This window comes from Miniopterus natalensis, chromosome 5 (genome assembly GCF_054644295.1).
Source record: "Miniopterus natalensis isolate mMinNat1 chromosome 5, mMinNat1.hap1, whole genome shotgun sequence".
In the NCBI taxonomy this organism is placed as follows: Eukaryota; Metazoa; Chordata; class Mammalia; order Chiroptera; family Miniopteridae; genus Miniopterus; species Miniopterus natalensis.
The window spans coordinates 82885465-82899622 of NC_142085.1; the positions used below are offsets into that span (position 1 = coordinate 82885465).

The following is a 14158-nucleotide window of genomic DNA, read 5'->3' on the forward strand; positions in this document are numbered from 1 at the left end:
AAGGGCCAACGGTGTCAATCCTTATTTCTCAAGAAACCCTCCACACCCTGATAACCACTCCCTTGTCCCCTGTATCTAACCAGTGACCATGTCTCGTCAGTTCTACTCTCTGTATTGGCTTCTTAGTTCGGGCCCTGAGAAATCTTCCCTAAACCCAAGTCTGGGCAGATTCCGTTCCTGTCCAGTATATTTCAGGAGCAAGGCTGTCTCCTCCTGGGCTGCTGCTCTGCTGTCTCTCCCATCTCACAGTCTCAGGTCCCACATGCAGCCCTCCCTTTCTCCACATTGGCATCCTCCTTGCAGACTCCTGCCTTGTTGTCTCTCGATTCCAAGCCTGGAATGTTCTTCCCTTCCTTTTCTGCCCTCCCTGCCCAGCTTATACTTCTAGGTTCTTTTCCTGCCCACTGATTTCCCTCATACTCTGTTTATCTCCACCTGGTTTCGTCAGCTGTGGTGAGTTAGAGACCTCCAGTCCCAGCACTTAGCCGAGTGCCCAGCACGTAGTTTATGCTCACTAGGAAATACTTGCTGGTTTTGTCAAAGGAATAGGAAAGATGCTTACCCTTGGAGGCCTATGTGTCAGGGAAACTAAAGTGAAATTTTGGATAATCTTCAAGTATTAGAGCTGGGGGATGAGAAAGAACAGTCCAAGGCATTGCTGAGAAAAATAACCCCTAATTTTTCAGGGCAAGGTGGATGGGAAGTAATATTCTCCAGCCACGAAGACCCAGAGCCACATGGCCAGGTTGGGGATGGAGTACACAGCCCATGCCCAGGAGAACCGCTTAGGATTTAGCCAATAGATACTGAAGGGCATTGGTTTCTATCTCTCATATGACCTCAGCTGCATGACTTGGAGTTGGGCCAAACTTACGGCACAGGACAGTTGGGACTATCTTATGATAGTTGAGTAGGTCAGACAGCAAGGCAGTTCGGTCCTTGAGTTCCAGGACCTTCCGTATCTTTCTCTCTCTATCCCCAGCTTTGAACACAGTGCTTTACATTCAGAAGATATTTGCAGACTAAGAGCATGAACAGGCAGTGCATACTGGACAAAACTTAATTAAACGATCATGGGAAAATGTTAGAAAAGAATTCCAAATGGATTGATGAATTGAACTGAAAATACTAAGACTTGAAGGGCAAGAAGGAGCCAGCCTTGTGTAGGCGGTGGGAACTGCGGGTGTGAAAGCTCTGAGGCAGGCGAGGGTTTGGTCTGTTCAGGGACCGAGAGGACAACAGCATACGCCAGCAGGCCCTCAGGGAGCAGAGGGGCACGGAGAAGAGTGGGCAGGGGCCGGTTCTCTCCTACTATCGAAGTTCAGAGCCAAGAGGCTGGGCATGATTTGAAGTATCCTGGTCGGCCATTACAGGGATCTTGACAGGGTACTCTAGTTTCTGTACCAGGAGTAGATTGATGGGGGTCCCAAGGGCACCTTGGAGTCTAGTGAGGGGACTGGGCAAGTAGCCCAGGAAAGGATGGCGATGGCTTAGCCCAGGATGTGGCAGTGAGGATGGGAAAAAGGATGACAGTGACCTAAGACATGTGTACTGGTGTTTGAAGAATTAGGTGTGGAGGTGAGAGGGAGGATCCGAGGATGATAGGCACACAGAATCACTTACTGAAATGGAGACCAGGGCACAACAGGCGGGCTGGGGCTGGGGCTGGGGCAGTGAAGGGGAGGGTGGTTGGCAGAAGAGTCCTCTTGGGGGCCTGTACACATTCACCTGGATATCAAATAGGCAGCTGGAAAGAAAAACTCGCATCTCAGTTCTCACATGGGCAAAGGATTCAGTAGCTGCATCAGGAAAGAAATAGTAACTAACCAATGAATGCGGACTGAGAGCATGAACAGATGATGTGTACTGGATGAAATTTAATGAAATGATCACGGGAAAATGTTAGAAAAGAATTCCAAATGGATTGATGGACTGAAGTGAAAATGCTAGTTTATTTTCACTAATAATCAAATTTGCCTACATTAAAACTACTATCAGTTATCATTTTATTTGCCAAATCCACAGAGTGGGATTTACCAATCAAGAGCCTTAAAAATATTCATACCCTTTGGCTCAAATTTTTAGTTTATCCTAAAGAAAAAATTGTTTGCATGCAAAGATTTTAGTTTAGAAACTGTTTGTCTTCACTAAACAGAGGGAAAAACTTAGATGTCTAATAGCAGAATATCAAAGTAACTATATTTTGAAGACTATTTAATGATGTAAAAATGCTAGTAATATTAACATTAAATGTAAAAGCTAAGGTATAAACTATTACAGTGTTATATTCTCAATATTTTAAATTACAAATATTATAAAATATATGTATATTTTTAATAATCGTATATTTTGTTATAAAATAAGACTTTAACCACAAAATATAAATGTTTAACCTTCCAAGAAATGAAAAACATGTGACTTAAGACAGAACACCACTTTGTCAAACAAATTAACTTATATTCTTAGCCCAAAGGTACTTTGTTTCTGAAGTAACTGGTCTGGTAGTATTTTTCGGGTGGTACTTCAACTCTTTCAAGAAGCAATGTGGTGATATTATCAAGATCCTTTAACCCAATAACCACACTGCTGGAAACATATTGCTTATTAGCAATTGATTGTTTTAAAAAAAGAAGCTGTTTGCATGTATTTTTTTTATAACTGTATACTTCTTTGCAAAAGTGAAAATTTGGTAGCCACTAAATTACCAGACATAGGAGACTGAACAATTTTGGTATGTCTGCTTAATTATACAGCCCCTACAAATTGTAACTATACATAAACAAGATTATTACATAATGTTTCTTTAAAAAGCAGGTACCAAATTATAAGTATGCCAGTGTTACACCTAATGGTCATTAACACTAGAAGGAAAATAGCAGAATTAATAGTTATGAGAAAGATATATTTTTTGTTTCTCAGACTTTGTCATATTTTATATTACTCTATTATAACTTTATTTCATGCCCTTCCTCATTCCAAAGTATATTTGATACAATATCATTTTCTAACTCATTAAACAATTCATACAAATGAAAATAAGGAAACCAGTCACAAAGTCCATCAGAATATTTCACCATTAACCTGAGAAAGAAAGAATTGGCAACAGAAATTCTGTTCAGGACTTCTTGATTATCAAGTGGGAGACCCTTCCACTGATTTTCTGATTTAGGCTGTTTTATGGGCTCAGCTCATTATCAGGATATGTAATTAGTACAATGTTTTATTTATTCAGAAAGCCCTTGAATACCGCTGGGGTTGTTTAAAACAAGTAGAAATATGTGTTCGTTTCATGTATAGTTCAACCTTCACCTGACTGGGGACATCCATGCCATCACTGCTGCCAATAACTTGCTGGCTGCTGCCATCGACACAAGGATTTTGCATGAAAATAGTCAAACTGATAAGGTGAGAAAGATTTCTTGTTGGCCATTTGGGGCATCTTGTCCTAGGATTCCTGGATTCTTAAGGACTTTGTGGAAAACTTCTGGAGTCTGTAAACTCTCTGAAATTTTATTCCAAATTTTGTAAATTTATATGTGTCCTTATTTTTAGAGAGAGGATCCATACTTTGGTCAGATTCTCGAGTGTATGGTCACTGCCTAGTTGTTGGGAGGATTATGTTAATTGTACTTTTTAAGCCAGATATTCTTTGAGAAGAGTCTTTAGTTTTGAAGATAGTTGTCTGTGCCACTGCCCTTCATTCTATCCATAGGTCTAATCTCTGTTTTATACTGAGGGGATAGGAGAGAGCTTTTTAAGACTAATGTTACATGCAGCTGTCCTGGGTGTGCTGTTACCCAGGGTGTACTGCTGGAAATAGGTCAGACCCCTAATGCAGTGTGAGAGGTAAACCATACACCTAAAAGGGACAGGGTACCAGATGCTAGTTCCTCATAGACACAGATATGGATAAAAGTGGGAATTTCTGGTCCTGACTACCTCCAATTAAAGTAACTTTCCGGTGAGTTTTTGAAGCCAAACTCAAATAAATATTAATTTAATAGTTATAAGGCTATAGATCAAGAAATACATATTTATGCAAACTCTTTGCAATGTGCATTATGTCAGATCTGGTCAGATTTATGAAAATTATAGAACTTAAGGCTACACTGCTTATCTTTGCCAAGAATTTTAATAGGGTCTATAATCTAAACAGTTTGGTTATAAATGTAGTGAACTTCGTTGTATCCTGTGAATTGTCCAAGTTCTTGGTTGGCCCTTAAACCTTTGTGGGGTTTTATTTGTGTTTTGTGTTCTCAGGCTCTGTTTAATCGCCTGGTTCCTTCAGTGAACGGTGTTCGAGAATTTTCAAACATTCAACTTGCTCGGCTGAAGGTAAGTTTCCAGTGAGTGATTCTTTAAAAAGAATATATCCTAGAGACAAATCAGAAAAATTGTCAAAGCCAGAAAAGTAAAACTTGGTTGGATTTTTGGTTTTCAGACACTCTTGGGGGGGAGGATGTTAAACGCTACAGAGACAGACCAATGGAGCAGAGAGCACAGAACTGGAAGCCTGAGACCTGCACCCTACACCAAAGAGCTCAGTGGACAAATTGGGCCTCAGTTTCCTCTTCATCTATGAATGAGAGGCCTGCTCTGCTGTCCTAGTGTACCCTGGTTAACAAATGACAGTCTCCCAGAGTCCTTCTCTTCTGTGAAATTTCTTCAATTTCTAGGAAATGAGATACAGCCTTTGAAAATTCATCTATTTCAGTTTTTGTTGCAGCAAGATACTAAGCAATCTCTTTTTTTGCTGTATTTATTTTTTGTTTTTTTACTTACTTATAGTGACATGATACTAAGCAATCTTGATTCTTACCCACATTACTGCTTTCTAGGGCTTTTGGATACTTGTCCTACTTATCACATTAATTTCCCCTTCTTTTCAGACACTAAAAACTAACTTTAATGGTAGAATTTTCAACCACCATTTGGTAATATTTGGTTTTTAAAACTCACCACCTTGCTTCTTACTGAACTGAGTTCCATTTCTTGAGAAGAACACACGACACACCCTCGCCAGCAGCTTCAACATAGTTTGTTGCCCAGATTCTCTCCTAATCCTTCCATTAAGAGCCACTTTCTCAGAATGTTTCCTTTGTAGAAATAGGTGCCTTAACAATGTCAATGGGTTATTTCTCAATGAATTAGAAATAGCTAGTTTTGAAAACGCAGACATCAGGTTTACTTGAATTATTGGTCTTTGTGTTGGAAAAGAACTCATGAACTGGAGCATCAGTCATACAGACAGTGGTTTATGTCCCTTCTGAGCACAGCACACGGTGGCCACAGAGAACCGAGAGCCTCGGCTGAGATGGCACGAGCCCTCTGGGTACTGCCAACCATATTGCATTTTCAGATCTGTCGTGATAAGGGTATATTACAAATTTCAATGTCTTCCACTTATAGGAGATATAGGGCATTGATTTCAACAAGTTGGCCTAACCTACAGTTTACCTTAAAAGTTTAAGTTCAGTTTTTATTTTTTTTAAAATGTTTTTATTGATTTGAGAGAGAGAGGGAGGGCGAGGACAAGAGGGAGATAGAAATATCAATGAGAGAGAAACATCATTGATCGACTGCCTCCTGCACACCCCCTACTGGGGATCAAGCCTGCAACCCGGGCATGTGCCCTGACCAGAATCGAACCAGTGACCTCTTGGTTAATGAGTCAACACACAACCACTGAGCCCCACTGGCTGGGCTAAGTTCAGCTTTTAAAAAGCTTTCCTAGTCATGGAGAAAATCAAGGAAAGAGGGATCATTTTTGTTACATCTTGTTTTCTTTTCCTTTTAAAACTTAGTGCACTTTTTATTCTTGATCATTAGAAACTGGGAATAAATAAGACTGATCCAAGTGCACTGACAGAAGAGGAAATGAGGAAATTTGCCCGTCTCGACATCGACCCTGCCACCATCACGTGGCAGAGAGGTGAGTACTGATTGCCTGGTCGGGAGGGTGACCACGTTCCAGCTGACGTTCTTAAACCAGTTTCACAAAGGCACGGTTTTCTTTCTTCCCATCGTCCGCCCAACCTGTGTCACAGTCCTTCCATTTACGGGTTTTCCTGTCCTCTTCCCTTCTCTGCCCGCTTACCTGCGTCCCCCCTTCACCCACCTGCTCTGGGCGGCCGGGCTCAGTCATATCCACTCCCACGCCTTCCATGTCCAAAGTCTGTCTCTCCTCTTGTTTCTCCTCCTGCCCTCTCTACCCACTGCTCTAATTTCTTCTTTCATTTTCTTACCATCTCTCTAGGCAGCTATTAAATCCATATTTTCAGTTCTGATTTTTTTCTCCAAGCCCAGCACATGCTTCCAGCCACTTACTAGAATTCTCTCTAACACTTCAAATGCAGTGCAGAGGGACTCCTCGTGACCTCCATCCTGGTGCTGCCCTCCTGTTCCTCTCTAGCTGGGACACCTCCCCTTCCCCCGCACTGCCCTCTGCGAGGGTGAGACAGAGGGAAATAGCACAAAATGTGGAGCCAGGAGCCCTCAGTGTGTGCCTCCGCCCTGCCACTAACTCGCTGTGTGACCCTGAGCAGCCACGTGCATGTTCTAGGCCTCGGTCCCTTGGAGATGGAAATGGAGACGATCACATACTTATAGGAGTGTGTGCACTGAGGAAGCTGAGGTGCTACAGGGGGGTGATGATGTGTGTTCTGGTCCTTCCTGAAGTTCTCAGACAGGCCCCCCGCACTTTCCCCATTTCTACCCACTTCCTTTTTATCAGATGCCCGATTTATTGCACTGACCTTTTAGTAGGTATCCTTTTCCTTCTGTCCCCCAATTCAGTACATAGGTTTGTATGGTGAAGATGTTATCCTGTCATTGCCTTACTCTCTCCTGTGTGACAAAATTCTCCTGCATCCTGAGTGGGATAAAACCGCCATCACACGGCTTGGCCTTAAGGACCACTATGGTGTGGCCCCATGCACTTTTGTTCCCTGTCTGCTTCCCAGACAGGTGGGCCCACCTTCATTCTTCCGCCTGCCCCGGCCCAGCCGGCCCTGCCCTGTCTCCCTGCCGAGGCCATCCCAAACAGCCCAGGCCCACCCCTTCGTGAAGCTTCCCTTCTGGGAATTCTCTGAAATAATTGATTAAGAATTTAGTGTTTTCCTACAAACCATGAGGTGGAGAGACAAAGACTGAGATTGAATCTTGGCTCCACCATTTATGAGCTGTGCAGCTTTCCACAAGCAACTTCCTCCCTTTCCTCTGTAAAAGGGATTCGATTCCAGCTGTCCCCTTGCACGGTCGTCAACAGGGGACTGCTTTCCAAACTCTAAGTACCACCCGGATAATCAGGTGCCATGGCTGTAATATTGTGTGATGTATATTTCTCCCAAACTAAAGGACAGCCAAATCTCTTTGGAAACTTATAAAAATATTTTTTATTATAAAAGTAACAAAGATTTTGGAAATGTCTAAAAAGAATAAGAAACATCTTGCTATACTAATAGCATCTGGATTTTGTGTATAACTAATTATATTTTGGGTGTTAAGGGAGCATGCAGGAGGCAGCCAGTCAGTGACTCTGTCTTATCATTGATGTTTCTGTCCCTCTTTCCCTCTCCCTTCCTCTCTCTGAAATCAATAAAAACATATTAAATATATATATATATATGGGCTTAGATTTAGAAATAGTATAACCCTTGTGATATGATTAGGTCCTTCGCTGATTTGATAACTAGAGAGGAGACACTCGGGCTGAAAATCTTCTCAGACCATGTGGTTATTTAATGGCCACCCCCTTCCTTGCAGCCCATGTGAGAAATCTCATGGTTCTCACATCCTATGTCTCATCCAGAAGCTTAAAGGCCTTGTGTGCCTTGCAGCAGGATAGAACCAAGGGCCCATAGAATATTCTAAAAACATTTAATGTAAGCAGAAGAAACAGCAGATGTAGGGCTATCATGCTGTTCCTAGAGGAGCATGAGCCCTGCCTGTCTGAGCATCAGAACCTCTATGGGCTTCCAGTCGTCCCTTTTCCCCCTCTCAGTCATGTGTCCTTGTCCTGATCATTAGACCAAAGTCCCACAAGCCCCAGTCATCTTCAGTGAACTGACATCAGTCTCCTGGTTGCCAACACCTGACAACCCTGCAGGGACTCAGTGTAGTTCTCCCACTGAGACCAATATAGTGGGCCTGCCCCTGATGGTACCTGTCCTGCCCAGATCCTGAGCTGGCAGTGGGTAGCAGGCTGTTGGGCACACTCTGCATGTCCATCAGGACATAGCACTGTGGTGGTACAGGGACCATATAGATCTAGAGCAAAGAGGGGAAAACAGGTTTCTCCCCTCCCAAACTCTCTCCTACTCTGCTCACCTCCCCTTTGACAGTCAACCCCTCAGATAAGAGACAGATGCCTTGTTCATTTTTGTCTCCCTATACAGCTAGCACGGGACCTGTCATGAAACTGGCCCTCAGGAAATATTCCTGGAATGAATAGATTGTTCTCATTCTGTATCGCTCACTTTGGGTTACTTTCTGGTATCTTCTGTGTCAGAATTTCATCTTCACATTTCTTCTCATGTATCTAAGACCTTTACACGACTCTTTCCCGGCACCTCACAGGTGTGTGGATGTGACACGCCAGCTCTACCAGGGCTTGGTGCCCCACCGGCCAGCTTTCATCTTAGCAACATTTGCAGGGCGGGGCTTTCTTGTGTTCTTTTCGCTGAATTGAATTAAGAAAAGCAGCTGAATTTTCCATAACAAGATCACATGAATCTTGTGTCAAGATTATGCACACTACACAGGAGAGTAGGAAATAGTTTTACTTTATATGACAGCAGTGTAGGTCTTGGGAGTCAGTACTAGCTGGCAGTCATACTGAGAAGCATTCTTTTGTCTGTATGTACTCTGCTTATATCAAAATCATAAAGGTTTCTGTGCATTTGATGAGTGTTGAGTGTCTGTGTCTGAGTGTGTATATATATATGTGCGTGTGTGAGAGCATGTAGTCTGTGGATGAGAGACATGCCACAGCTGAGTCAGGGAGCAGCAGAGGTGGGCATGGTGGGCACATCTGTCTGTGCTGTGGGCCGGAAAGAAAAGGTTAACTTTTCATCCTGCAGGTGCTTCTAGTCCCCAGATGCATCCTCACATCACCACTGTCAGTGCCGTGTTATACATTTAGTAACTGATGTACATTGTCAGTGTAGACAGCTTGTTATTTGAAGCCACATAAATTATTAGTGGAGTCTCGGCCCTCTGGCTTTGTTTCTGGCATTGTAAACTTGGTTTTCACTATACCAAATGCAGTTTTCACAAACGAGATGCAAATCTTGTAATTCAAACAAGCCGATAAAAAATGAGGAGACGTGGTGCCTGCTTGACTCATAACTGACTTCTCCTCCTCCCCTCAGCCTATACTCCTTTATTTCTTCATAAAGGTGGTTAAGTATACCTACGTCATTTTAACCACTCATAAGTGTGCAGTTAGTGCCACTGAATACATCCACAAGGTTTGCAGTGATTACACCATCACCACTGACTATACCCAACAAAAACTCTTCAGCCATTAGACAGTAACCTCCCTCTACCACCCCTGGTACTGCTATTCTACTTTCTTTGCCTATTCTAGATAGAATCATACAGTGATTATCTTTCTGGTTTATTTCATCATGCCTAATGTTTTCAACGTCCATCCATGTTGTAGCATAGAGTAAAAGCCCATTTTCATGGCTGTATAATATTCCATTGTGTGTGTATGCCACAGTTTGCGTAACTGCCTAGTCAAAAATGGTACCTCACCCCACTAGTACCCTGACACACCCTGTCACTTAGGCACTTACACCAGCTGATGTTTTCTTGCTTATTTGATCCTTCCCTGTGTCCTCTCCCTGGAATGTCTGCTCCCTGGAAGCCAGGCCTGGTCTCTTGCTCTCCGCTGCTTCCCCAGCACTCAGAACAGGGCCAGACGCACACTCAGCAGCCAGTCCGTACTTGGATAACCTATTCTCTTCTCTTTCAGTATTGGATACAAATGACCGATTTCTACGAAAAATAACGATTGGGCAGGCAAACACAGAGAAGGGATATTCCCGGCAGGTAGGTGGCTCTGTTCTTGGTAGCCTTGGTTTAGAAGCTGGTTCTCTACTTTTGTCTTCTCTTTCCCCTCCCTGCAGTGGCCAGTGCATCTCCCACCATTTCCAGGTATCATTTCCAGTCCCTCAGCAGCACTGGGAGGGATCAGCAGGCGGGAAGTCTCCTGTATTTTCTTACCTCCTTTTCTTATTTGTGTGAGTTTAGTTGTGTTTCTGGGATGAGCCACTCAGGGTGTCCCTTGAATATCAATCCTAACATATTTTATTGCAGACCCACCCAGTTGATACAACATCTGCATGACAACTAAATAAATGAAAATCTCAGACACATTACTCAAACTTACAAACAAAAGAAAAAAAACGCCTTGTTATTTGGCTGAATAGCCTAAGGAATTTTTAAGGATAATGTCTTACTACCCAAGTCAAGAGCATGTAAGGAAAATTATGATGTCCACCTTCATTTTACTAGGTCTCCAGTGGGGGCCTTGGCACGTAGGGAATATAAATTCATCCCATGGCCTTTTTTAGCCAGGCGCAGCTGTCCTGTAAGTTTTCAGGGGTTTTAAATAAACTTTATATTTTAAGACAGTTTTAGTTTTTTGACCTTAATTGTGTTAAGTTTTCTTAGTGAAAAAAAGAATCACTTTTACTTTTACTCTAGTATAAAGAAAAGATAATTTTGACATAAAATAATTAAAATATTTAGTATTAAAAAAATTACATACAAAAACATTAACAAACTAGGATAGAATATTTGCAATATATATAAAACAAAGGATTGATGTGCCAAACATATAAAGAACTTCCACAAATTAATACTCAAATATCGCTCTCATCAAGGCCTTTCTTTTCGGTTACCTGCTTTAAAATTATAGCTGCCTGCCCCCAAACTCCCTTTTTCCTTTCCCTGCTCTCCTTCCTTATCTCATTTATTTTCTGCCTCCCCTTACTAAAATGTGAGTTTCACAAGGGCACATGTTTTTTCTCTTGTTCACTGCTGTATTCTTAATGTATAGAACTTTGTTACATGGTAGTAGTAGATATTTCATAAGTATTTGCTAAGTATATTAATAGAATAAATAAAAAACAATTTACAAAAATAAAATGCCAGTAAGTAATCATAAAACTGCAAATTAAAAAACAATGAAGTATTATTTATCTCTGAGTTTATCAAAGCATAAATTACTATTAAATGTTAGTGAGGATGCAAAGCAACTATACCAGATACATGTGGCAGTTGAAAGTAATAAAGTGTACATAGGGGGAGAGACATAGAGCTCTCATATCATTGTGAAATGGAAAGGTTGAAAAAAAAAAACTTCAAAAAAATGTGAAGTAAAATACATATAGTATAATCACGTTTATGCTAAGAAAAAGCCAGCAAGCATGATCCTACACATGTATAAACGCATAAAATGGAAGCTGGTATGATACACACCAACTTGTGACCTAATTTTATCTGGAAAGAGGATTGGGTGAAAAAAGGAATACTAAAGAAGGCCGTTCACACTTTCTCTGCATATTTTTGTACTGTAACTGGGCACTGTTACAGTACAAAATAGGAAAGATTGATAATGGCTGGAATGCCTTATGTATGTAGGCTCATTACATACACGAGCACATTCTGTTAATCTGTTTTACAAATGAGATTTGTTATATCCTGTGTTGCTTTTTGTATAAATGTTTTTAAATAAAAATAGATTATATTTTAAAACTTCAACTGCTGCTTTTAAGACCCTATTTAGGATATCTTTTTATGTCAATAAAGGGAGATCTGTATGATCACTTTTTAATGGCTATAGAGTACCTCATCTTACGGCTGTATCATAACGGATTAACCAGTTCCCTGTAGTGGACACTTAGGGTGTTTGCAGTGTTGAGCTATCATCAATAAGCTGATATACACAGAGGTAGCATACACACATTTTTATGTGTATTCTTAGTGATGATGTCCTTAGAACAACTTCCTGGAACCATAATTGCAGCGTCAAAGCGGATTTTTAGTCACTTTGATATGTACTGTTTATAATGGAATGGTGATTTAGAGAATCCTAAATACCACACTATGAAAAATCACTTATGTTTGGAAGGGTTATATGGAGAATTCAATAATTAAATATAGTTGCATTTGACTTCAGGTAATATTTTTTCACTAAATCGATGACTAATGAAATCTCACTCAGAAAGTAGTCAGAAAGCTCCTTGGTTCCTTCATTTCCTTTCTTGTCAGTGACGGAAATGGACAATGTGGTATTTCATAAGGAGATCCCACTAGGGCAGAGCCATTTTCTCTCTATGTAAGCTTGAACTTGTCTGGCTCTCATGCCCCTTGGGAAGCAGAGAATTCAGCCAAAGCATAGTGAAGTGGCTTTTCCAAGGCTGAATTGGGAGGGGGAGGAAGTACATGTTCCTCATGTCTTTTGGTTCCTGCTGGTCTGTGTGCCAGCTGGAGCCAGAGCCAGGAGAGGCAGTGGGAAGCCCAGGAGTGTTTAGGAGAAAGTACTTGCTCTCTAGCATTCATTGCTCAGCACTTCCAGAGCTGATGTGGCCACTCCCTTGAGGACAGCTGGAAATTGACTCTGCCTCTTCTTTTGACATGGTGATTACACAAGTCAGTGTGTCTTCACTGCTGGGTTGAGCTCTGACTCTGGGTAACTGGCCTCAGGACCAGCTCCTTGCACTGTCTGCTCCTCGCCTCTTTCCTGGACAAACACAGCTCCCTTGACACCATGATAAGTAACAGGGTATAGTCAGCTGGCTGTTCGTTCATTCAGCCAATATGTGTTGGGTGCTTATTAGGGTTCACACTCAGTCCTCCGAGCTGGGGATTCAGGAGCGAACCCTCCCCAAAGGGTCTGTGCCCTGATGGCCCTTACAGTCCAGTGGTGGAGACATGCATCAAACAGGTGATCACACGAAGCATTAATTACAAGTCTGAAACATGCTACAGAAGCAAATAGTGCCATGAGCTGTTGTGATAGGGTTCCAGCCAGGACGAGTCCTGCTTAGTAGAGCAAATGGAAAAAGCTTGTGGCCACCCTAGGAGGCTGCCCTAGAGAGCATCAAGCCCAGGACCAGACACTCTGAAAATGTGTGCACTTGAGAATGACCCATCGAGGATAAAGCCTCAGGCCTGCAAGAACTTAATAGCTGAGATTTGGCTCCTTGTGGACACGGCCCCCCCAATGGCCCTGCAGCTGACCAGCAAGCACTTTTGCTCTTACCATTCCAGGCGCAGTTTGACATCACGGTTGCCAGTGAGATCATGGCGGTGCTGGCCCTGACTGACAGCCTCAAGGACATGAAGGAGAGGCTGGGAAGGATGGTGGTGGCCAGTGACAGAAGTGGGCAGCCCATAACAGCAGAGGATTTGGTGAGTACGTCCATCTCAGGAGCTCCAGAGCTCGCTGCCCCTGTTCTTTCACCACACTGAGGATGAAGATTTTCTCGGCCACGTGCAAGACAGGGACCCAGAGAATTCCCGCACACACAGTTCTCCCCCACGGGCCTGTTTGTTTTCCAGCTTCGTAATGGCCCCGTGGGCCTTTATAGCGTGCCAGTAATTGGTTGCAACCAAAGCACATGAAATGTATTTCATATGCTTTTCCCAATTCTTGCCAGTCCTGCTCTCTGCTCTGCCTGGGGCGGGGTCGTCCTGTAGCCTGTGACTTTTCCAAAAGGTCGATCTCTGTTTCAAATTGAGGGCAAATCTCTTCACAGGAATAAGAAGTGGGTGTCTCCATCTTCGTGAAAGGAAAGGTTAAGTTAATCTGGCACATGTTTGGCTCCAGCCTGCTCCCTGGGTATCTTGGCTTGTTTGATTTTGTGCCATAGATTTGAGTTTCACTTTATAAGAGCAGGTCTCCACCTTGCTCAGTGTCACTCCTCTATCTCCTCTTTGAGTGGAATGATGCTGTATATAAAACTTTCAGGGAGTCCTGGCACACCACTGTCTAAAGTGTCTGGTCTCATTGGGCACACTGATCTTTTTGTTCTGCTCTTTAATACCCATCTCTGTTGTTAAGTAAACCCCATCAGTGGAATAGTTATTTCTTTTGCTCGAATGAATTTGTAAGGACATAGGCAGGACATAGGCCTCTTGGACA

The 14158-nt window shown here is 42.5% G+C and overlaps 1 protein-coding gene across 1 annotated transcript in view; it reads left to right on the forward strand.

The window, feature by feature from the left end:
• The window catches only part of MTHFD1L (methylenetetrahydrofolate dehydrogenase (NADP+ dependent) 1 like), a 149649-nt gene that overhangs the window by 42913 nt on the left and 92578 nt on the right, over window positions 1–14158 (forward strand). Inside the window, exons 14-18 of the mRNA XM_087817685.1 lie at window positions 3298–3405; window positions 4261–4335; window positions 5830–5932; window positions 9980–10056; window positions 13285–13425. Coding sequence (XP_087673811.1) covers window positions 3298–3405; window positions 4261–4335; window positions 5830–5932; window positions 9980–10056; window positions 13285–13425 — 504 coding nt within the window. The remainder of the gene's footprint in view (window positions 1–3297; window positions 3406–4260; window positions 4336–5829; window positions 5933–9979; window positions 10057–13284; window positions 13426–14158) is intronic.